This window comes from Gouania willdenowi, chromosome 17, assembly GCF_900634775.1.
Source record: "Gouania willdenowi chromosome 17, fGouWil2.1, whole genome shotgun sequence".
NCBI lineage: Eukaryota > Metazoa > Chordata > Actinopteri > Blenniiformes > Gobiesocidae > Gouania > Gouania willdenowi.
In genome coordinates this window covers 4,626,686-4,651,438 of record NC_041060.1, presented here as the reverse complement: position 1 = coordinate 4,651,438, position 24,753 = coordinate 4,626,686, and the positions used below count along the sequence as shown (strand labels likewise).

The 24,753-nt window shown below is 37.2% G+C and overlaps 1 protein-coding gene across 10 annotated transcripts in view; it reads left to right on the top strand.

Annotated features, from left to right (window-relative positions):
- Positions 1-24,753, top strand: part of LOC114479062 (myomegalin) — a 61,273-nt gene that overhangs the window by 28,136 nt on the left and 8,384 nt on the right. For 4 of the 10 annotated variants that reach the window (XM_028472515.1, XM_028472509.1, XM_028472507.1 and 1 more), the window contains 31 exons: positions 494-631; positions 1,505-1,624; positions 1,698-1,790; positions 2,400-2,627; positions 3,644-3,802; positions 3,870-3,971; positions 4,743-4,880; positions 4,952-5,131; positions 6,118-6,303; positions 6,908-7,090; positions 7,153-7,242; positions 7,437-7,505; positions 8,135-8,229; positions 8,310-8,446; positions 11,725-11,893; positions 11,972-12,122; positions 12,951-13,149; positions 13,256-13,372; positions 14,270-14,520; positions 15,063-15,262; positions 15,920-16,040; positions 16,122-16,239; positions 16,976-17,030; positions 19,371-19,594; positions 20,134-20,244; positions 20,316-20,450; positions 21,629-21,805; positions 21,898-22,029; positions 23,071-23,187; positions 23,573-23,762; positions 24,402-24,523. In XM_028472515.1, coding sequence (XP_028328316.1) covers positions 494-631; positions 1,505-1,624; positions 1,698-1,790; positions 2,400-2,627; positions 3,644-3,802; positions 3,870-3,971; positions 4,743-4,880; positions 4,952-5,131; positions 6,118-6,303; positions 6,908-7,090; positions 7,153-7,242; positions 7,437-7,505; positions 8,135-8,229; positions 8,310-8,446; positions 11,725-11,893; positions 11,972-12,122; positions 12,951-13,149; positions 13,256-13,372; positions 14,270-14,520; positions 15,063-15,262; positions 15,920-16,040; positions 16,122-16,239; positions 16,976-17,030; positions 19,371-19,594; positions 20,134-20,244; positions 20,316-20,450; positions 21,629-21,805; positions 21,898-22,029; positions 23,071-23,187; positions 23,573-23,762; positions 24,402-24,523 — 4,507 coding nt within the window. The remainder of the gene's footprint in view (positions 1-493; positions 632-1,504; positions 1,625-1,697; positions 1,791-2,399; positions 2,628-3,643; positions 3,803-3,869; positions 3,972-4,742; positions 4,881-4,951; positions 5,132-6,117; positions 6,304-6,907; positions 7,091-7,152; positions 7,243-7,436; positions 7,506-8,134; positions 8,230-8,309; positions 8,447-11,724; positions 11,894-11,971; positions 12,123-12,950; positions 13,150-13,255; positions 13,373-14,269; positions 14,521-15,062; positions 15,263-15,919; positions 16,041-16,121; positions 16,240-16,975; positions 17,031-19,370; positions 19,595-20,133; positions 20,245-20,315; positions 20,451-21,628; positions 21,806-21,897; positions 22,030-23,070; positions 23,188-23,572; positions 23,763-24,401; positions 24,524-24,753) is intronic. The other 6 variants (XM_028472511.1, XM_028472510.1, XM_028472516.1 and 3 more) reach the window with 6 other exon arrangements.

The window sequence follows — 24,753 nt, the reverse complement described above, 5'->3', positions numbered from 1 at the left end:
TTTATTATTGTAATTTGTATTTGTTTATTTTTCTATTATATTGTGTATTTTTGTCATAATGTGTGTTTTTGGAGTACATTTTCTGTCATTTTCAATGTTTTTGTCAAAATGTGTGGGGGGTAATTTTTGTGGATTAATTTATTTTGTGTGTGTGTGTTCTTTGTTTCTTTCATGTGATTTAATGTGCTTTTATTGTAATTTAGTTGTATATTTTTTGATCATATTGTGTGTTTTTGAAGTAATTTGGTTGTCATTTGTTGCATTTCTGCTGTTTTGTTGTCGTTTTATATATATTTCTGTCATTTTGTGTATTGTGGTTGTCATAATGTGTGTTTGTGTGGTATTGTGTAAGCAGAGCTGTATTTTGTGTAGCTGCAGTGTTAAACATCCCTCTGTGGCTTTCTTAATGAGTTGAGGAATCAAACCTATGATGAGTATTTGCTCTGTAATGTGTGCACAGGTTCATGTTTGCTCATCTTGTTTGTTTTCTCAGAGTCTCGTTGAAGAGCGCCAAAGTCAGCTGAGCCAGTACGAGTGTGTGGCGGGTCAGTGTGTGAGTGAACTGCACAAGGCTCAGCTACAGGTCCAGTCACTGCAGGCCAAAGTAGACGAGAGCGAGACCAACAACCTGGTATGATTACGGGATGCTACAACCAGGGTTGGGGTCAATTATAATTATAATCGCATAATTGTTAATTAATTACAGTTTTGGCATAATTATAATTGTAATTTTAAACATGTTTGCTGTTGTAATCATAATTTAATAGTATTTGAGTTCAGATAATTGACTTCATAATTGTAATTGACATGGAAATTCTATTAAAACTGTCAATTACAATTTAATTAAACACAAACCTGGTGAATTATTTGTAACAGATTTTTAGGAATTGAGAACTTAAAAGTGCAGTCTGCAGATCCCTCCCTCCCCGCTGCTCTCTTGCCCTGCCTCCAAACTTTCCAAAGTCCCACCCTCAGAGGAGCTAACAAGCTAACGTTAGTCCAACAGCAACATCACAGTAATATAACATGCTCTGTTAAAAGCATGTTACTGCAACGCTTCTCTCTCTCTATGTGCACACACCTCAGCAGAAGCAGCAGCAACAACAGAGTGTCACTTACAGCAGCTCACACGGAGGCTGCTGCGTGCACACAAACGTCACATGCACTATAGAGTTCTAGTGTAACAATTAAAAATCAAACATAATGTAAATCAAGCAGCAGTAATTACCTTTCAAGCAGAAGCTCTCAATGAGCCTGTTTTTTTCACACAAACTACTAGTTTGATGTAAAGCTGTCCTTGAATAGTGACAGCTTTAGCAAATATTTTTTTAGATTTTAAGTAGGTGAATTGATTTGTTTTACTGGCAAATAACTAAATTAGTCTAAATGATCTGAATGAAAAAATTGCTATAAAATTGTGATCTTGATTTTACAAAGAATAAAATAGTGATATGAATTTTTTTCCCATATCGCCCACCCCTAGTTCATGTGTGTGTGTTTGCAGAAGCTTCAGGAGAAACTGGACGAGATGGAGAGTGAGCTGCGTTTGCTACGACAAGCGGCGCAGAGCAGCGAGCGCACCATCCAGGGCCTGACCGAGTCCATCAGCACCAAAGACGGAGAGGTGAGTGTGTGTGTGTGTGTGTCTGTGTGTGTGTCTGTGGGGAATGTGCTTCTACCTGAAAGTCTGCCCTCAGGCTCAGGAGCTGTATCAGCTGATCGAAGGGCAGAACGCCACTCTGTGCACGCTGCAGGAGCTTGCTCATCGTAACCAGCTGTCCCAGCGCACGGTCAGAGCACCACCACAAACACCCTCGTCACAACACAATCAGAGAAAAGATACTAAAAGACTACAGAAATACACAAATCGACTCAAAAAACATACAAGATGACTAAAAATACACAAGATAACAATGAAAATACACAAAATAACTTAAAATACTCACAAAATGACTATAAAATAACTGAAAATAATAGAAAACACACACAAATCAGAGAATATATACTAAATAACTATGAAAATACACAAAATACGAGAAAAAAAACACAAAATGAGAGGAAAATATACAAAAGAAAAACAAAAATACAGAAAAGGGCTCTAAATACTCACAAAATGACTACAAAATAATCAAAAATATACAAAATTACACAAAAGTACTCCAAAAACATGCAAATATACAAAAAAATGTACGTAGATGACTCCTAAAATCACAGAAAACAATACAAATTCACTCCCAAAACACACACGACTTGATAAAAATATACTGTACAATACCACTATAAAAAAATACTGTCAGAAAAATTTACAAAACAACATAAATTACTCCAGAAACACAAAATCACTAGAAAGTGACTCCAAATAACGCTCCCACCTAAAGCTCTTTCTCTCTGTTCTTCAGACTCCTGCAGGTGAAGTGGGCGACGCCCTGACTCTGTCCCGGCTGCAGGGTGAGCTGGTGGGCGTGCAGAGCTCGCTGTTCTCGCTAGGCCTGGAGCTGGAGGCGAGCCAAAGGAGTCTGAGGCACAGCCAGAGGCAGGGAGAGGATGTGTTCAGGTTCAAAGACAGACTGAACTCTGACCTACAGGAAGCCCTGCAGCACAGGGAGGAGACGGAGAAGCACAACCAGGTGAGTGAGCGCAAAGAATGGCAACCTGAAGCACAAAGCCACTCCAGAAATACACAAAATGTACTCCAGAAATACACAAGACCACTGCAAGAACACAGAACAATATACAAAACAACATCAAGATATTAAAATATACAAAGATGACTCTTTAAAAAGCAAAATCACAAAAAATAACTCAAATTTACCCCGTAAACACACAAAAATGACCACAATAAAAAAGACACGACAGAAAAATGACTCCACAAACACAAAATCACTGTAAAATGTAAAAAGTGTAAAAACACACAATTTGAGAGAAATACGCAAAACCACTGTAAAAAAAATACAGTGTCAGAAAAATATACAAAGTGACAAAAATTACTCCACAAACACAAAATGACTAGAAAATGTCTCCAAAAACATACAAGATGACTACAAAATAACAGAAAAACCCAGACAAAATCAGAGGAAAATGCAAAATAACAACAAAAATACACAAAATGACTCAAAACGCAATTTGAAAAAGAATACACATTAACAGAATTAGAGAAAACCACACACAAAATGTACACAAAAAACTCCAAAAACATATAAGATGGCTGAAAACATACAAAAACACACAAAATGACAGAAAAACACACTCACGCAATCAGAGAAAAATATTCAAAACAACAAAAATACACAAAATGACTACAAGAATACCCAAAAAAACTAAAAAATATGCCAAAGTACAACAAAAACTCACAAAATGAGAGAAAAATATACCAAATGAAAATGCACAATGATTTAAAGAACACATAAGATGACTACACAATACAGAAAAGGGAGAAATTATTCAAAACAACAAAAATAAACAAGATTACTGTAAAAATGTGAAAATTGTTTCAAATTAAATCAGGAAGGAGTTGTAACTTTAGTGTAAACACCTAAAAACAGGTTTTAGGTGTTGTAAACAAATTGTATGCTCATACAGATGATGTGTAATCAATGTAAGATGTGAAGGAATGCTGAATGTGTGTGTGTTGTGCACACTGCAGGACCTGCGCTGCTCTCTACACAAGCTTCGGTTGGAGTTGGAGGCTAAAGAAGCCCAGCTGAAGGAGAACGAGGTCCAGGGACTCGTAGCAGAGCAGGAGAAGGACCGGACTATCGCTCAGCTACAGAGTTCTGTGCAGGACAAGCAGCGACTGCTGGAGGTAACACACACACACACACACACACACACACAGGTGGAGATGTGAAGTCAAATGTGTTTGTTTCCAGGAGTATTCTGAGATGCTGGAGTTGACGAGAAGCTCCAAACCACGAGATGCTTTGTTGGACAAGATGAGAGAACGTATTAAAGAGCGAGACAAAGCTCTGGAGGTAAAACACACACAAACATCTCACAGAAACGCACAACCAACATGTTAGACAATGTGTGGCACTCACAACAGTAAATACAAAAAATGGCTAAAAAATACACAACAATGGCAGTAAAAATGCACACAATGAGAGAAAAGTGCACAAAGTTACAACAATAACATTCAAAATGAGAGAACGAGTAATGAAATGACAACAAAATTACACAAAATGGCTCAAACACAAACAAAATGATGGAAAAATACACAACAATGAGACTAAAAACATACATAATGAGACAAAAGTAGAGAAAGTGACAACAAAAACAAACAAAATGACTACAGACAAAATGACTACAAAAACAAACAAAACAGTGAAAAAATACAAAATGACAGAAAAATACAACAGAAATACTTGAAATGACTCCAAGAACACATCAGATAACAGGAAATTACATAAAAACAAAAACACACAAAATGACCCCAAAAAATGGGAGGAGAAATATAGACAATGACATCAGAAATACACAAAGTTAACTAAAAGTTGCACAAGACAATTAAAAATACAGAAAAATGTACAAAATGACAACAAAAAATAGCTTTACAGTAAACTTAAACTCAATAGTAAATCAGCACAAACATAATTTTTTTAATAATGAGTTAATGTGAAACATTAGCTCATAAAGCTAAAGCTCAGTCAGAGCATGATTGTGTATTTCTGGTTAATGATTTTTAAGTCCTCAGATCACAGTTGAAGCTGTGATGAAATGTAACGTGGTGTCATGTGTTTCCTCAGCGCTCCATCGATGAAAAGTTTCGCACTCTAGAGGATCACGACGCTGAGGTGAGGAGCCTGCAGCTCGCGCTCAGGGAAAAGGAGCGTGACCTGGAGAGGCTGCGCTGCATCCTGTCCAACAACGAGCAGACGCTCACGGTGCGTACACCCCACACCTCGTTGTTTTTGTGTGTGTGCATGCTCTGAGTGTGTGTATGTGTCTGTGTCAGAGTGTGGACGCTGTGCTGAGAGCTAAGGAGCTGGAGCTGGAGCAGGCGGCCGACGCCTACAGGAACCTTCAGTGGCTCAGGACGCAGAGCGAGCAGGAGGAGAGACACGCTCTGACAGAGAGAGACGCCATCATCAGCCAGCTGCAGGACGCCCTGCGCACACACAGCCAGGAGACTCAGGTAACACACACGCACGCACACTTTCACACGCAGCCTTAGTTTGTGGTATATCTGACTTTCTATTGTTTGTTTTCGGATTGTAAAACCCTTGAAGCTGTATCTGGTGCAGACAAACCAGTGGGACTCGTTTAGCTCGCAGCAGCAGCTGACACCGCTCTTTCATCGTGTTCACTTTTTCCTTGTCCCCTCCCACAAAAATAAATAAGGAATTTTTTAACAATAAAAAAATAAAATGGTACAAAAAAATGCACAAAACAACAAAAATGATCTACAAAAACCAGAGACGTTTATTAATGTTGTAATACGATGTGTATTGATATGATATGAAAGAAGGTTAAAAAAAATAATAATAGGTCAGACTGTAACCAGTGATGAAAGTATTGACATGTATTGATGATAGAAAGATGTACAAAACTAAAACACTAAAAACAACAATAATATACAAAACCTACAGGAAATTATACAAAATGAATCCAGAAACTCAAAACAACAATAAAAATACACATAATGACAGGAAAGGACATCAAATTTATACAAAATTACTCCAAAAACACTCAAAATAACAGAAAAATACACAAAACTACATCCAGATTAGACAAAATCTATCCAAAAACACAAAACGACAAACAATTACAATACACAAAAGGACAATAAATTGACTTTAAAAAACACATAAGACTACTATTTAAAATTTACAAAACCAACAGAAAAATATATAAAACCACGATGAAATATGCACTAAATAACTAAATACACACTATGGCAGAAAAATAGACAAAACGACAGAGAAATTATTTGAAAGACACACAAAATGACAGAAAAATTCAACCAATACACACAAAGATGACTCGAAGCACAAAAATAACATGAATAATGCAAACAATTACACCAAAAACACACAAACAAACCGAAAATGAAAGAAAGTACAAATCCAATCCCACAGGCGCTGTGCTGACACCGCTCTTCCTCCTCGTCTCCTCCCACAGGCGCTGACGGCTGGCCGTGCTCCGCCCAGTCCGGGCGAGGCCGTGGAGGAGCTGAAGGCTCGCCTGGCGCTGAAAGAGAAACTGATCCAGGAGCTGCTGTCGGACCGACGCCGTCAGTCAGAGGAACGCCACGCTGAGGTCCAGGAGCTGCTGAACGCGCTGGGATCTAAAGATCAGTACCTGCAGGTAAGGCTGTGCAATTCAATTATTACACTCAACGGTAATAATAATATAAATATATATATATATATTTTTTTTTTTCTTTCCCCCAATTATAAATATTTTTATTTGCTATATAAAACAAATGTCCACGATTTAGGAAATCTACAAAAAATAAATCTTGGCACACCAATTATTAATTGTACGTACACGCAAGCTCCTGTGCCCTCTCCTGTTAAAGCTAAAGCTAGCCTGCAGGCTAACACAAAGAAACAGCAAAAACGCTGGTAAAAATTATCTTATGTGGGAACTTCTTGGGTTTAATGATAACGACCTAGAGCAAAGACACGTCTAGTGTAACAAGTGTTTTGTTTTGAGCAAAAAGTGAATGTACTTGATTTTAGTGTTTGAAGAATTATATTTATGTTTAAAGAATTTAAAGATTTCACATTGTTTAATGCAAAAAAAAAAAATAACTTTTTGATTGAGAAATAATCTGGATTTCAATTATGACTAAAATAATCGTGATTATAATTATTTCTATAATCGAGCAGCCCAACCTACAGGTGGATGATGTGCCCGCTGACGGTGGGCGTGGTTTCAACCTTCTGTGCGTCTTCTTTACCTGCAGGACTCCTCCCACAGGCTGTCCCAGGTGATCGCTGAGCGCACTGCACAGCTGCAGGAGCTCCGTGCACAGCTGTCGCTACGGGAACAGGAGCTGATGGAGCTGAGGAGGGAGAAGGAGAGAGAGAAAGGAGAAGAGGGCGTCCAGATGAGGGCGCTGATCAAAGAGAAGGAAGCTCTCATACAGGTATGTTTCCTGTTTCCTGTTTGTGTGTCGCTGCTCGTCCTCACACTGCTACGTTTGATCAGGAGTTGATGCAGGCACAGGAGAGCCAGCAGGAGGTCAAGGTTCTGCAGGAGGAGCTGCAGCTGCTGCTGAAGAAGGACAAAGAAGCTCAGGTATGTTGAACATTTCAGCTACATGTTCTCCACTCAGTACCAGCTTCATCCTCTCTCTCTCTCTCTCTCTCTTTCTCTTTCTCTCTCTCTCTCTCTTTCTCTCTCTCTCTCTCTCTCTCTCTTTCTCTCTCTCTCTCTCTCTCTCTCTCTCTCTCTTTCTCTTTCTCTCTCTCACTCTCCCTCTCTGTGTACAGGAGGAACTCTGTGCTCTGCGCTCAGCTTTGGCTCAACAAGCGTCGCACAACACGACAACAGATCACAAAGTAAGAATGAGTTTTTGACAACATCGCTTCATAAAAAACAAAATGGATAAGTCCCCAACCGCACAAAATGACTCCAAAACAACATCACAGAAAAATACAGCCAATATACACAAAAATAACCCGAAAAATAAAAATGACACCAATAATACAAACAATTACTCCAAACACAGACAAAATGACAGAGAAATACACAAAAGGACTACCAAATGCACTCAAAATGAAATGAAATACACAGTTACTCCACAAACACACAATGACAAAAAAATACACAGAAGGACTACAAAATAAACCCAGAAACCCAAAACAAGAAAAATTGACACAATGATGCCAAAATGACATGAAAGGACATTAAATATACACAAAATTACTTCAAAAACTCTCAAAATGACAGAAAAATATGCATAAATACTTGTACTGCATATAACACAAAAAGATTCTTAAAACAAGACTATAAATATGTACAAAACTAACAGAAAAATATACAAAACAACGTTGAAATACGCCGAACACTGAAAATAAGAGAAAGATGTACAAACCTAAAACAAAAACACACAAAACAACAGAAACAGTTTCTTTGTAGTTTCCCGTGTTAATGCTTCTGTTTCCTGTGGTGTGTGTGTGTGTTCCAGGTTGAACTGGATCAGCTAGTGTCCCAGTACAACCAGCTGAACGACGCCCTGAGAACAGAGAAGAGTTTATATCAGAGTCTGACCCACGCTCACAGGTAGGGGGAGGAGCCTATCTATCATCTGTATGTGTGAGCTCTCTGTGTAACTGTGTGTGTGTGTGTGTGTGTCCTCACAGCAGCAGCTCAGCACACACCCTGGCCCTCCACACAGAGTTAGATTCTGTTCAGGCGCTGCGTGGGCAGCTGGATGAGGTCCTGTCCAGGGCGCGGCACACGGCGCTGACGCTGCAGCAAAGACAGCCTGACTTTGGAGGTGGGAACGGGCACGATGGCTGTGTGGCTAACGCTAATCGCTAAGGGGTTAGCCTAGCATCGATGGAGGCGCATGCTGACAGCGATTATGCTAACAGCTAAACCTCAGTCTAAAGATCCACCTTTATCAGACTTTTATTTATACTAAACTAATATATTTTGTCACATGGTCTGAAGCTGTTTTTATTTGTTGTTGTTTTTTTTAAGTGTGCCTGATGCTCGACATGCTGCCATTTGTGTGCCGTTTCTCACCGTTGTTGTTCTTTCAGCCTTTTTGTCTCATGGAGAAGCTTCTTCACCACAATCGTTTGTCTGATGTCATTCTGTTTGCCAACGACGGCCTCGTGCACATTTAACTCACACACACACACACACACACACAGAAAGGATGGTCGTGTTTGATCAATAACTCCTTTTACTTTATTCCAGACATGGGCAACTGGCAGCACCCAAAGGCAACACACAAAACCACTCCAAAAACACACCATGACAACAATTGTACACTAGATGACTCAGAAAACACAAAACAAATTGACTCTCAGAAACATACAAATTCACAGACAGATACTCAAAAAGGACAAATAAAAAGTACACAAAATTATTCCAAAAAAACACAAGAAGACTTCAAAATAAATAAAACACAAAATGACAAATATCTAGAATGAGAGAAAAATATACAAAAACACAACATAACTCCCAAAAAAAACACACAACTACCAATAATTAATTAGGAAAAGAAATACAAAATGACAACAGAAATGCACAAAAGGACTACAAATTTAAAATGACAAAATCCCACCAAATTATTCTTATTAAATATGCAAAAAGACACACAAAACGACTATAAATAAGTAAATGACAAATATACACAATTACTCCAAAAATAAATGACAGCAAAATCAAACAAGTCTACAAATAAACACCTGAAAAATATACAAAAACACAAAAAGAATATACAGAATGTCAGAAAAATATGCAAAACACACGAAACGACAACAAAAACGCACAAGACCACTATAAATAATAAAAACACAAAATAATCTAACAAAAATATACAGAATGAGAAAAAAAATATAGAAAAACACAAACTGATCATTATTCTAATGCTAACATAAATGTTGATCACATATAATCACATGTTTGTGTCCCTGCTGTGGTGACAGTTGTCCATCTCTGATTTATTTATTAAACTAATCATTAGTTCCAGTGTAGACGATGTTCATGGGGGAAAAAAATCTTTATTATGAATAATTATAGTGTATCTTGTTCAGTTTGTGCAGAAACGTCGACCACAGATGTGTTTAAACCTGGTCCTGGAGGACTGCAGTCCTGCACAACATGCAAAATGACACTTTCAGTTTCTGCAGTAAAACATGCAGTACTGTGGCCCTCCTGGACCAAGTTACACACATAACATACAGCTTTTATTTTGAAAGTTTGTGTGCTTCATTGTCTTCATCCAGCCTCAAAGATGGATTACTGTCAACATTCCTTTTTTTTTTTTATTGTAATTTTCTTTTTTAATGCATCATAAATAAAAATGTGCTGCTTTTGGTGAAAAGCACGTGTGCTATGGATTCCTCTTTATTGTGTTGAAATGGAAAAGCTTCCAAACCCAAATAATTCCCCTTCTTCATCCTTGAAATTCCCTCTTTTATCCCAAAAAATGAACAAAACACACCCCCTAGTGAACTTTGTCCTTTTCTGGTCCCACACAGTAAAAACGTTTCAGAAGCACAACACACATCAGCCCTCATGTCACTTATTTTGTAAAAATAAGACAAATCCATTGGTTTTCATTGTCAAAATAGTAAAATTCCTTCACTTTTCATTCATAAAAATCAGTCAAATCTCCATTAATTGTTTAAAATTCACCTTTAACCATACATGCTTTTAGTGTTAACACACACACACACACACCAGCATGGCACAGTGTGATGATCTGGGTTTGATTCAGTGTGACTTGCAGCTAAAGCTTTGTTTGATGTGAATAATTATAGGTATTAAAGAGTTTTAATGTCTGATTATAAGTCACTGACATGCCCGTGCACACGTAATTCACTCCCAGCTCTACACTGTGTGCACGTTGAAGCATCATCAGTCACTTTGTTCTGAACCAGCGTTAATAACTGGTCATAGAAGATATTTTTAATGTGCTTTAAGTCTCACACACTTCAGTATGACATTGGTTTCCAATTTGTCCTTTTAGGAAACTTTTATCACAGTGAGATCACAAATGTGATTATATCTGATCTGAGGGTCACATGATCAACATTCATGTCAGCATTAGAATAATGACCAATCAGAGCATTAACACAGGAAACTGCAAAGAGATTTTTTTCTTTATTTTTTATTGTATGTGTTGTTTGAGTTGTATGTTTTCTTTTGGGTGTTTATGGTGTCATTTTTGGAGATTTTAGGGCCATCATGTGCATTTTTGTTGTATTTTTAGAGTTATATCTGTATTTTTTTCTGTTTTCTTGTGTGCTTTTGTTTTTTTTATTTTGCATGCTTGTGTTTTTTGATAAATTTTTGTTTTCATTTTGTGTATTTTTCTGTCTTCGTGTATGTTTTTAGAGTCATTTGGGTTTTTTTGTTTTTCATTTTGTTTCTTGCTGTTCTTTTGTGACTTTGTCTCGTCATTTTGCACATTTTTGTTATTTTGTTTCATTTTTCTCTCCTTTTGTGTGTTTTGGAGCTGTACGTTTTTGTTTTGGGTGTATTTGTTGTCATTTTGTGTCTCACGAGTTTTTTCGTGTATATTGTCATTTTGTGTGATTAGAGTAATTTTTGTTGTAAATTTGTGTATTTTCTGCTATCTTCTGTTGCAGTTGAATGGCCTTTTGTGTATTTTGGCGTCGTATTGTATATTTTGTTGATTCTTTTGCATGTTTGTGTTATTTTGTGTGTTTTTTAATTATTTCTGTTGTCCTTTTGAATGTTTCTCTGTGTTTTTAGGGTTGTATATTGTCTTTTTTTGCCATTTTGTGTATTTTTCTTGTCGTTTTGTATCTTATGAGTCTTTTTTTGTGTGTATTTGTTGTGATTTTGTGTTTTAAGAGTTATTTTTGTGTGTGTTTGGAGTGATTAAGTGGATTTTTGTTTATTTTTGGAGTAATTTTGTGCATTTACTTTGGTACGGCCGCACAAAGTCATAGCGTGGTCCACCTTTTGCCCGCGGGCCTCGTGTTGTCTATGTCTGTCTCAGATTGTGTCATGTGTTTACTGAGATCCAAAGCAGGAGAGAATACTAACCTAAAATGGTGATTGTGTTTCCAGAGCTCAGCAGTGACGAGGAGGAGGAGGAGGAGGGAGATGATGAAGAGGGCAGCAGTGAAGAGTTCTCAGACAGCATAGAGGATGATAATGATGAGGAGGAGGAGGAGGACCACAGAGCTTCAGCAAGACCACAGGAGAGTGATGGATGTGTTTCTGGGGCTCAGATGAGGTGTTTTAATCTTCCAGTGATTGGTCATGTGATGTGATTGGTCTTTGATCATGTGATCAAACTCCTTCATCTGTGCAGAACTCTGCACAGCCTGAGGGAGGAAAACCAGAGCCTGGAGGAGGAGGAAGAGGAGCAGATGTGTCCTCTGGTGGGGGGAAAGCGAGGCCCTCCATGTGTGAGTCTGAGCGACGAGCCTGGAAAGAGACAGTGTGTGAGGCCCAGTGACACGGTGAGCATGACTCAGCACTTTCAAATACTACTTGTTACTTTACAAAGTAATTAAGATAATTACTGTTAGTTATTAAAGGCTGAATCAATGACAGTAACACAGGAAGCAACAAAGTTTGTGTGAGTTTTTGGTCTCATTTTGTGTATTTATTTTTCTTTAATCATTTTGGAGATTTTTTAGTATATTTAGTTGTCTTGTGCAACTTTTAGTAAATTTTGTGTGATTCTGTTGTAATTTTTTACATTTTTCCTCCCATATTGTGTGTTTTTGAAGTCATTTTGTGTGTTTTTGAAGTCATTTTGTGTGTTTTTGGTCATTTTGTGTGTTTTTGGAGTCATTTTGTGTGTCTTTGTCGTAATTTTTTGTCTTCTTGAAGTCATTTTGCTGTTTTTGTTATATTTTGTGTATTTTTTTGTATTAATAATAATTGTTCTTTTATTTTGTATATTTCTCTAAATAATTTTTTATATTTTGCTTTCATTCTGTGTTTTTTTTTAAGTAGTTTCTTGTATTTTTGATGATGTTGCTTTTTTGTTTTTTTTTTAAAAGAAAAAATATTTTTCTGTTAATTAAAGTCATTTTTATATTTTTTTCTGATTTTCATTATTTTGACTTTGTTTTATAGGTTTTTGAAGTAATTTTGTGTAATTTTTCTGTTATTTGGTATATTTTTAGTCATTTAGTCTATTTCTGCTGTTTTGTTTGTTTACTTTTGGCCCCTGGGCCCCTGGGTCACTCTTTGCTCATGTCTGGTCTCGGCAAAGTTTCAATATATTTTTTTTGTTAATTTTTTCATTGACTTTAATTGTTGTTGTGTTGTTGCTGCAGAGTTCTGCTGGCGATGGGACAGAGGTGGACGTGCTCTGGCAGGACATAGACGAGGGTCTCCGTGAGCAGGCGTCTCGTTTGACCTCTGACCTGGCTCTGAGCCAGCAGGAGAACAGGGACCTGCTGGAGAAGCTGATGGTGTCTGAGGCCACGGTTCAGGCTCAGTCTGAGCAGTTGAAGGACTACAGAGACCTGCTCAGTGAGTCTTCACACCACCACCACCATTAGAACGCGTTACAGTCCTAATCAATCACTGTGTCTGTGATCAATAACTGTGTCTGTGATCAATAACTGTGTGTTTACAGCAGAGACGTCCGTCCAACAGGCCAGTAAACAAGTCCAGGTGGACCTCCAGGACCTGGGCTACGAGACGTGTGGACGCAGTGAGAACGAAGCAGAGAGAGAAGACACCAGCAGTCCAGGTGGGAGGAGGACAGGAACCAGGAAGTCAATCAATCAATCAATCAATCAATCAATCAATCAATCAATCAATCAATCAGCAAACTGGGTTTTATAAAACATCTTGTAAAAAAAAAAAAAATGTTTATCAAGCCACAAAGTTTTATTGGGATTGACAATCTCTTAAGTAATAGAATGATCAAGTTATGCAAAGGTCAACAAACAAACAAATAAATAAATAAATAAATAAACAAATAAATAAATCATGTTTAGAACGTATTAAACACATTTTCAAAAATGAAAATGTGTTAAAGTACAATATTTAACATGATTAAACTCCAGAAAGAAATAAAAATATATATGTTATGCTAGGTTATGATGTGCTAACCTGTGCTATGCTCTGCTATACAATTCTATGCTAGGCTATGGTGTGCTAACCTGTGCTATGCTATGCTATACAATTCTATGCTAGGCTAGGCTATGATGCGTTAATTTGTGCTATACCATGGTATGCTGTGCTAGGCTATGATGCGTTAACCTGTGCTATGTCATGCTATGCTATGCTATGCTATGCTATGCTATGCTATGCTATGCTATGCTATGCTATGCTATGCTATGCTATTATGTGCTAAACTGTGCTATACCATGCTATTCTATGCTACACGATTCTATGCTCGGGCATGATGGGCTAACCTGTGCTAATCCTCGCTATGCTATGCTATGCTATGCTATACAATCAATGCTAGGTTATGATGTGCTAACCTGTGTTATGCTATACAATTCTATGCCAGAAAAGGCTTGATTTAGATTAAATTAATTAAATTGAATTGAATGAAAAACATGAATAAACTATTGAAAACCCTCACTCATCATTAACATGTTATTATTTCTTCTCCTTTATTTTACTTCACCACGTTTAGAGTTTGACGACCTGGAGATGTGCACGTCTCTGTCCCATCACCAGGACGGGGAGGGTGTGGGTGGGGGCTGGTTGGATCCAAAGCGCTGTGGTCCCAGCGGTGATGAGTCAGCACTTCTTCATCATCTGGTCCAGGACCTGCGCTCTCAGCTCAGCCGCTGCCATAAAGTGATCAGAGGTCTGCAGATAAGAGTCCGTTCTCTGTCCACCACCAGTGACTACGCCTCCAGCCTGGAGCGCACACCCTGCAAGGTGCTCACCCTAAAACAGTTCACTGGGTTTTATCAATTACTTAACTTTTATCATCACAAACATGATTATTAACATTCATGTAAACATTCAGCATAATGACCAATCTGAGCAATAACACGGCAAAAAAAGAAGAGTTTGTATGTTTTTTAGAGTCATATTGTGTGTTTTTATTTTCATTTTGTATATTTTACTATCATTTCTGTATCATTTTATTATTGTGCTTTTTGTACGTTGGTTTTTGTGATCATTGTGTGTGTTTTTTGTGTCATTTGGTTTTTTTTTGTTGTTTTGTTTGCATTTTGTGTGTCAATTTATTATTATATATTTTTTATGCTGTTTGTGTGTTTCTGTCATTTGGTATGTTTTTTGTTGCTGGTTTGTGTGTTTTTGCTGTCCTATATGTTTGTCATTTTGTGTTTGTTGTCATATTGTATATTTTTTTTGAGTGTTTTTGGAGTCATTTTGTCGAGTTTTGTGTGTTTTTGGTATAACTTTGTGTGTTTACTCTGGGTAACTTGTCTGATCTCTCTTGTGTTTCTCAGGTGAACTGGGCTTTTGAGACGTCTCTGGCTCCCAGCGCTGCAGAGGAAGATGAAGGATGGATGTCTGACACTCAGGGGACCGTGTGTGGGTCCAAGCCCAGCTCGGAGCTCCAGGAGCTGGTGTCACGTGTGGCGTCTCTGGAGGCTCAGCTGAAGAATAAAGGCAAAGCAGAGGAGGAGAAATGTCCCACGTGGCCTGAGTGAGTGAGAGATGAGCGACGGATGGATATTATACACTTTAAACTAGTGGTTCTCAACCTTTTTTGGGTCGTGACCCCATTTTACACATTACTTTTTGATGATGTTTGTGATCCAGAGTTACGAGTAGTACTATAGTGACGAGATTTATATTTGAGGAAGTGAAAGTGTAGAATACAGTTGCCTGAGATTGTCTGATAGTGTTTTTAATAACTATTATTCTAAAAATTACAAAAATATAATTATAATTTTATTATAATTTAATTATTTATATTTTTTTATACTGTATTTTCTTTAACTACATGTATATTTGAGATAGAGAAAGTATAGATGATAGTTGTTTGAGATTGTGTGTGGTGTCTTCATTTGAAAAAGAATAGTTGTTTAAAAAAAGTTCCAAAAAATTTGATTTTTTATTTTATTATTATTCAAAAACCTATTTAATTATTTAATTTTTTTTACAGTTTTTTTTTTTTTTAAGCTAGATTTATATTTGTTGAAGTGAAAGTATAGAATACAGCAACCTGAAATTGTGTGATGGTGTTTTAATTTAATTCACTAGACATTTTAGACGACCACATTTTTAATTCTGGGCGACCCTTTGGTCTGCTATACACGTTGAAAAACACTGCTTTGACCTCTTTCTGTTTGGTTGTTAGCAGGAAGTACAACTCCCTGATCCAGGCCCAGGCTCGAGAGCTGTCCCACCTGAGGCAGAGGATGAGGGAAGGCCAGGGAGTGATTCACATCCTCAGCCAACACCTGGGAGACACTACCAAGGTAACAAAAAACCCACACACTGTAAAAGGCTCACATGTTATAGAATAAAGTGCTGACTGTTACATTACTGATGTTGTGCAGGCCTTTGAGGAGCTGCTGAGAGCCAACGACATCGACTACTACATGGGTCAGAGCTTCAGAGAACAACTGGCTCACAGCTCTGCTCTGGTACACAGAGTAGGAACCAAGATCAGCTCAGGTAACATAACACCACCTGATCACCTGCACCTGTTCTCATCCAATGAGATCACACCTGCACCTGTTCTCATCCAATGAGATCACACCTGCTCCTGTTCTCATCCAATGAGATCACACCTGCTCCTGTTCTCATCCAATGAGATCACACCTTCAGCTGTTCTCATCCAATGAGAACACACCTGCTCCTGTTCTCATCCAATGAGAACACACCTGCACCTGTTCTTATCCAATGAGAACACACCTTCACCTGTTCTCATCCAATGAGATCACACCTTCAGCTGTTCTCATCCAATGAGAACACACCTGCTCCTGTTCTCATCCAATGAGAACACACCTTCAGCTGTTCTCATCCAATGAGAACACACCTGCTGCTGTTCTCATCCAATGAGAACACACCTTCAGCTGTTCTTATCCAATGAGAACACACCTTCAGCTGTTCTCATCCAATGAGATCACACCTTCACCTGTTATCATCCAATGAGAACACACCTGCTCCTGTTCTCATCCAATGAGAACACACCTGCACCTGTTCTCATCCAATGAGAACACACCTGCTCCTGTTCTCATCCAATGAGATCACACCTTCAGCTGTTCTCATCCAATGAGAACACACCTGCACCTGTTCTCATCCAATGAGAACACACCTGCACCTGTTCTCATCCAATGAGATCACACCTTCACCTGTTCTCATCCAATGAGATAAACTGACGTTCATATCTCTGGTTCTGTTCCTAAAGGAGAATCTGTGGAGAACTCTGAGGATAAAATAGGACACGAGTTACTCACCATAAGGTGAGTTCAAATACACAAATGTGATAATATTTGTCTTTTTCATTTTTCATTTTTCATCTTTTATTATTTTATTTTAAACGTGTTTTCTTCATTTTTATATCTTTTTTTTAAAACTTCTTTTCTTCTTCTTTTTATATATTATTTTTTCTTTTCTAAAAACATTTTTTCTTTAAAAAAAAATAGTCTTCTTTTTTAAATAAGTTTTTTTTTTTTCATTTTTTAAATAAATAACATTTTAATTATTCTTTTTCTTTTTAAACGTGTTTTGTTTTTAAATTTTGCAAAAATATTTTATTGTTTTTTTTTAAAACATATTTAAAAAAATTCTAGATAGGCTTTTTTCTTTTTTTAAACATTTTTTTCTTTTTCACTTTTAAATAATTATTTATTATTTTTAAACACATATTGTCTTTTTAATTTTTTACATAAGCTTTTATTCTTTTTTTATATATACTTTTTCTTTTTCATTTTTAAATGATTATTTATTCTTTTTTTAAACTTATTATCATTTAAATTTATCAAGATTAGCTTTTATTCTTTTTTTTTAGAAAAATAACAAAAACTTGTTTTTGTTTTTGTTATTTTTGTTATTTTTTTAAAACTGGCTTCTGGTATAAAACTCTAGCAGAAAAATACATTTATGTATCAAGTATTTTCTCATGAATTTAGACAAGATTTCATATAATATTCAGTAAATCACAACAGATGAATAATAATCATTTAGCAGTGGATGTGTTGTGTTGTCAGTCTGCTGCAGTGTTTTTAATCTGAGGTCATGTGACGTCCACCTTCGTCTTAGCGCAGCAGGAGGTTAATGTTGATGTTAATCTTCTCACAGACGCCACAAGGACGCGCTGAGTTGGCGTTTCATCCAAAACGATTCAGTCTCTGTTTCTGCTGCGGATTTATTCATTTTTAACATTTACTTCTGTTACAGACTCGTCTTGATCTCATTCTTCACATATTGTTTCACTTTGACATCAGAGCATTTTTCTCCTGCACTAAGACGTTAATCTCATTAAATGTTGGATGCTTTAAGTCCTTCGTCTGTAGAATCCAAGGCTCCAATAGAGCCTCTAATCACAGAAAACATAGTAAAAACAAAGGTAAATCTAAACCTTTTTTAAATTTAAAATTAAGCCTCGATATGACACGAAAATGCCTCACACGCTTGTTTTAGGACAATATCACACATTTATACGCTATTTTTTACCCAGAAAGCTGCCAATGGAATGTTTAGAAAGTTTAGCAAACGCACAAATTTTGTCCAATTTTGCTCATATAATGTGCAAAAAAAAAATTTTTTTTTTTTTTTTTTTTTTTTTTGGAGTGCATTTTACTGTCATTTTGTGTGTTTTTGCTGTATATATATTTGTTGTCATTTTGTATATTTTACAATACAGTATTTTTCTTTCATTTTGTCTGTTTATGTTGACATTTTGTGTGTTTTTGTTGCTGTCCTGTGTGTTTTTGTTGTCCTATCTCTTTGTTGTAATTTCTGCATGTTTTTGTTGTCGTTTTTTTTAACTTTTTTGAAGTAATTTTGTTTTCATATTGTATAGTTTACTCTCATCTTGTGTAAACTGGTGTAAACTCATCTTTTTTGTGTTTTTTGTTGTCATTTTGGGTTTTTGAAGTCATTTTGTGGAGTTTTGTTGTCATTTGATATATTTTACTGTCATCCTATGTAATTCTGTGTGGTTTTGTTGTCATTTGTGTGTTTCTGTTGCTGTTTTGTGTGTTTTTAAAGTCCTATCTGTTTGTTGTATATTTTGTGTATATTTTGTTGTCTTTTTTGTTTTTTTCTGAACGTTTTGTCTGTTTATGTTGTCATTTTGGGTATTTGGAGTCATTTTGTGTAGTTTTGTTGTCATATTATAGATTTTTGGAGTCATTTTGTACCTTTTTGGACAATTATTTTATATTTTTTGTTGTTTTTGTGTATTTTTGTCATTTGGTGTATTTTTTTGTTCTTTTGTGTGTTTGTTGTCTTTTTGTGCATTTTAGTTGTAATTTTGTGTAATTTTGAATTCTCTCTGGACATTTTTGTTGTCTTTCTATATATTTTTCCACTCCATTTGTATATTTTTATAATCATTTTGTACATTTTTCTGCTGTTTTTGTATATTTTTCTGCTGTTTTTGTATATTTTTCTGCTGTTTTTGTATATTTTATATGCTATTTACACAGAAAACTGCTGACGGAATGTTTAGCAAACAGACGAATGGGTCCAATTTTGCTTATATTTCACGCAAAAAAAAAAAATTGTTATAATTTTAAAAAAAAAGTTATTTATTTTCACGTGTTTTTTAATGGTAGATCTCCCTCTCTTCTTCTTAGGTTGAGTAAAGAGCTTCAGCAAAAAGATCAAATCATCTCGTCGCTGCACACGAAGCTCCAGCAGCGTGTGGAGACGCCGTCCAGCTGCCACGCCCTCTCAGAGACCACCGAGCCCTCAGACAGGACCTCACTGGCATCGGACGAGTACCAAACCAATGAGGACCTGGACATGTGCTCCGATTTAGACGCTGGAGACTTTCAGCACCAGGAGCCAGAAGCAGATGGTAAATAAATATTTATGTATTTACTTATCTACAGAAAGAATACTCTCAAAACCCACAAGACAACAAAAATATTTAAAAATACAACTGAAAATGTTCCAAAAATCACATAATGATGACAAAACTACACATAAATGACCCCAAAAACATCAAATGACAACGAAAACACACAAAGTTAGAGAAATATTTACAAAAAGACTCCAAAAATACACAAAATGATGACTAAAGGCACAAAATTTCTCACAAAAGAGAAAAATATACACAAAACTCCCTCAAAAACGCACACATTTTCTCCAAAAACATACAAGATTACTACAAAATACTAAAAATCATACAAAGCGACACTTAAAATACACATAAATGGCCCAAAAAAATCACAAAACAACGACAAAACACACAGAATTGGAGAAATATTTACAAAATGACCTGAAATATGTACAAAACGAGTCCAAAAACCAACAAAATGACGACAAAACAATAAATCATGGGGGTATTTATTTTTTTACTTCCATCAAACTCTTTATTTTCCATGGTTTTCGTAGTCCGTCCATCCTCTCCATCTCCATCTCGTCATGGCTTCCTCACGGCGTCCAGCAGTTGTCCCAACATGCTCTCCTCTGCCTTTGTGCCTTTGAGCAATCAGCCCGGCCCAGGTATGGGACTGTTCTCACCTTCACCCTCCTTTGTTTTCTGTTGGAGTCACTCCACTTTCATTCCCTTCCAGTCCCGTTCAGGGAGCCTGTCCGCTCATCCCTGTCCACACCCTCTGGTCCGGGGCCCCGGCCCAGGTCTCTGACAGTGATCGCTGTGCGGCCGGAGCTGGAGATGTTGTACAAACGCACAAATGAGCTCAACGGGGGTGAGGGATGATGGATATGAAGTTCAAATCACGCCAAAAACATGTTTTAATACAAAACTTCACTCACAAACAAAAGCATTTTGGTCTGCATATAAGAAACGTACCTATCAAACAAACACAGCATGTTTTAAACAGACAAAAAATATCCAGGTACAAAAAACAATTCTGCAACTACGAAAAATATTCACGCAACTTTTCGGCTATAATGTGCTGCGATGCAGATTTACACACAGTTGTTTTTTTAACTTCAATTATATTTTGTAATTGAAAGATATTTTTTATAATTGACGTATTGTTTTTCTACTTGAAGACAGGTTTCTTTTCTATGAGTAAAACATGCTGCATTTGTTTGATTGGTGCGTTTCTTATTTGCTGCTGCATTCGTTTGTGAATTATGTTTTGGATTTGAGTTTGTTTGCGAATGGTTGGCCGCACAAACACACAAAACACGTTTTACCACTCACAAAACAAACTTAATACAAAACTTCACTCAAACTAATGCAATCTGCGTTGCAAATAAGAAATGTGCCTATCAAATGAACACAGAGCTGTTCTCATGATGGATTTTCTGCAAATGTGTCGCTGTAACATGTGTTTTTATTGTCCTGATTGCGCCCAATTCACTAGTTTTCTTTTTAAATTAAACTGTTTTTGTCTTTAATTCTTATAAAAGCCCTTTTACAGGGACGTGTATGGCAAACTAGCATTCGCTACTATCATAACACTATGATACTTGCATGGGGTGCCTGTTTTCAGCTGTCTATGTTTATTGTATCTAATCTGTCCCTAACAAATAAACCTTACATAAATAATGTTTTACAAAAAGAAACACGTCTTCAAGTGAAAAATGCTTCAGGTACAAAAAACAATTCTGCAACTACAAAAAACTGTCACGCAACTTTTGACTAATATTCCATCTTGCAGATTCACTTACAGTGTAATTACAGTATTTTTTTGTAACTGAAGACATGTTTATTTTCGATAAGGAAAACTTGCTGTATTTGTTTGATTGGTGTATTTCTTATTTGCAAAACATGCTGCATTAGTTTGTAAATGTTTTGTGTGTTTTTTGGAGTTTTTGGCTTGATTTGAACTCCATAATTCACAACACGAGACTTTTTTAAAGCCTTCATCCCACCCTCCACTTCTCCTCTGTGTGTGTTCGTGTCTTTTTCCAGGATTTTCAGTTTCTCCGTCCTCCAAGCCTCTGTTCGAGCTTTCAAACTATAGCCAGCTTTCCCATCCTGCCTTTCAACAATACCCGCTGGGTGGGATTATTCCACCGAGACACCCAATGACGTGTGAGCCAGGGCGGCCGGTGTGGGACGTGGGAAACACGCAGACAACACGAGGAGGTAGAAAAAGAGCAGAAAACATCCTAAAAACTCTGTTTAAAATCTTATTTTTCATTTGATGTGTGGATTGTTTCCTCTATCGGTGATTCTAGGAGTGAATCTGATGGAGGAGCACCTACAGGAGGTGAGATATCTGCGTCAGCGTTTGGACGAGTCCATCAGAACCAACGAGAGGCTCAGGCAACAGCTGGAGGAGAAACTGGCAACCGTTGGAAGGGAAGGAGGTAAATATCAGACATGGGTCACATGGTTGGGTTCTGTGCAGGCCCCCAAAGGGAACACACAAAATAACTCCAATAACTCAAAACAACAGCAAAAATACACAAATTTTCTCTAAAAATGCATATAATGACTGAAATATACACAAACCAACAGCAAAAATAAACAAATTTACTCCAAAAACACACAAGACAACCACGAATATTGAAAAAAAGAACAGAAAATTAAACAAAACAACACTAAAAATACACTTGAATGGCCCAAAAATCACAAAATGATGACAGAAACACATAAAATTACTCTAAAAACATGAATTGACAACAAAAAACACAAATTGACTCCAAAAACACTCAAAGTTATAGAAATATTTGCAAAACAATTCCAAAAACAAAACAAAACACACATAATTTAAGAAATATATATACAATTACTTCATGAACACACAAAATCAAAAGACATGTACACAAAATGACTCCAAAAGCAAACAAAATGACAAAAATATACACAAAACTACAGAAATTATACACAAATTTACTCCAAAAACGCACAAGACAACAACAAATATTGATGAAAGATATACAAAACTACACTAAAAATACACGTAAATGACTCCAAAAACATAAAATGACAACAACAAAAACACAAATTGACTCCAAAATCACACAAAATGACAAGAAAACACAAACAATTTAAGAAACATTTGGAAAATTACTTCATAAACATAAACACACAAAATGAGGACAAAATACAGAATTTGAGAAGTATTTACAAATTTATTCATAAACACACAAAATGACAAGACAAACACAAAATGACTCCAAAACCACATAAAATGATGGCAAAAACACACAAAACTGACAAGAAAAATACACAAAATGACTCTTAAAAACATACAAGATTAGATAAAAAAAAAATACAAAACGAGAACACAAACTCTGTTGTTTCTTGTGTTAATGCTCTGATTGGTTATTATTCTAAAATGCTGACATGAATGTTGATCATGTGACCCTCAGATCAGATTATAATAATAGCCGTGTGTGTTCCAGGTGCAGCTACAAACATCTACATCCAGGGTCTGGACACAGTGACTCAGCTGTCCAATGAGATCCGGATCCTGAAGGAGGAGAACGTGGCTCTGAGGTCCCGCCTCCAGTCCACCTCAGGTGACACACGTTTAGTCCAAAGACGTTTTTATTCCTCCAGTCAGCCTCAGGCGACGGGAAAAACTCAAAGTGACTCCAAAAACACACAAATGACAAAAATATACCCAAAACTACAACAATAATACACAAATATACTTCAAAAACGTGCAAGACAACTACAATTATTGAAAAAAATAACTGGAAATGATAAAAAAAATACACAAAAGTGACCCACAAATTTGAAATTGACATTGAAAATACACACAAATGACTCACAAAACACACAGAATTTAAGAAAATTTTTACAAAAGGACTTCATTAATAAGAAGACAAGTATCCAGCACAGATGACACTCTATCTAAAGCGTTTTTTTATTTCTCTGGCTGATGTTTTTTGTTTTTCTCAGACACGAGTGAGGAGGTGGCTCAGCTGCGTGAGACGCTGTTGTCATTGCGTGCACGTGTGAAACAGAGCGAGCTGGAGGCGGAGCAATGGAAGGAGGAGCTGAGACGTCTACAGACTCACAGTCAGGACCAAGGACAGCTCCTCCACACGCTGAGACAGGAGAGACAGGACGAGCAGGACAACACCAACAGGTCACTGTGTGTGTGTGTGTCTGTGTGTGTGTGTGTGTGTGTGTGTGTGTGTGTGTGTGTGTGTGTGTGTGTGTGTGTGTGTCTGTGTGTAAGTGTGTCTGTGTGTGTGCGTGCGTGCGTGCGTGTGTGTGCAATGTTGTGTAGTAACCCGTGGGTGTGTGTGCATGCGTGTGTGTGCGTGCGTGCGTGTGTGCGCGTGTCTGTGTGTGCACCGTTGTGTAGTAACCCGTGTCTGTCTGTCTGTGTGTGTGTGTGTGTGTGTGTGTGTGTGTGTGTGTGTGTGTGTGTGTGTGTGTGTGTGTGTGTGTGTGTGCGTGCGTGCGTGTGCGTGCGCGCGTGCGTGTGCGTGCGCGCGTGCGTGTGTGCACCGTTGTGTAGTAACCCGTGTGCGTGCGTGTGTGTGCGCTTGTGTGTGTGTGCACCGTTGTGTAGTAACCCGTGTGTGTGTGTGTGTGCGCGTGCGTGCGTGCGTGTGCGTGCATGCGTGCGTGTGTGTCTGTGTGTGCACCGTTGTGTAGTAACCCGGGTGTGTGTGCGTGCGTGCGTGTGTGTGTGTGTGTGTGCGTGCGTGCGTGTGTGTGCGCGTGTCTGTGTGTGCACCGTTGTGTAGTAACCCGTGTGTGTGTGTGTGTGTGTTAGGCTACAACACGAGCTGTCTCTGCTGCAGCAGCAGTTGTGTGAGAGCAGACGACTCGTTCACTCTCTGCAGAGCGAGTTACACGTCTACGACCGCGTCTGCTCCAGCTCCAACACCAACAAAGGTCAGTGATAAATAATCAGGATCAATATATCAACATATATTTAACATAAATCATCCATGGAACAAGTGGACTTAGCTTTTCCTTCATTAAGGAATAAATACTTTTTATCTAACAATATTTACCACGAGTAAATCGTGAGTAAACAAAATAAATTAGTAAATAAACTAAATTAAAAATATTTAAAAATATATATAAATGAATTCAATGTAATATAAATAATTTCATATATT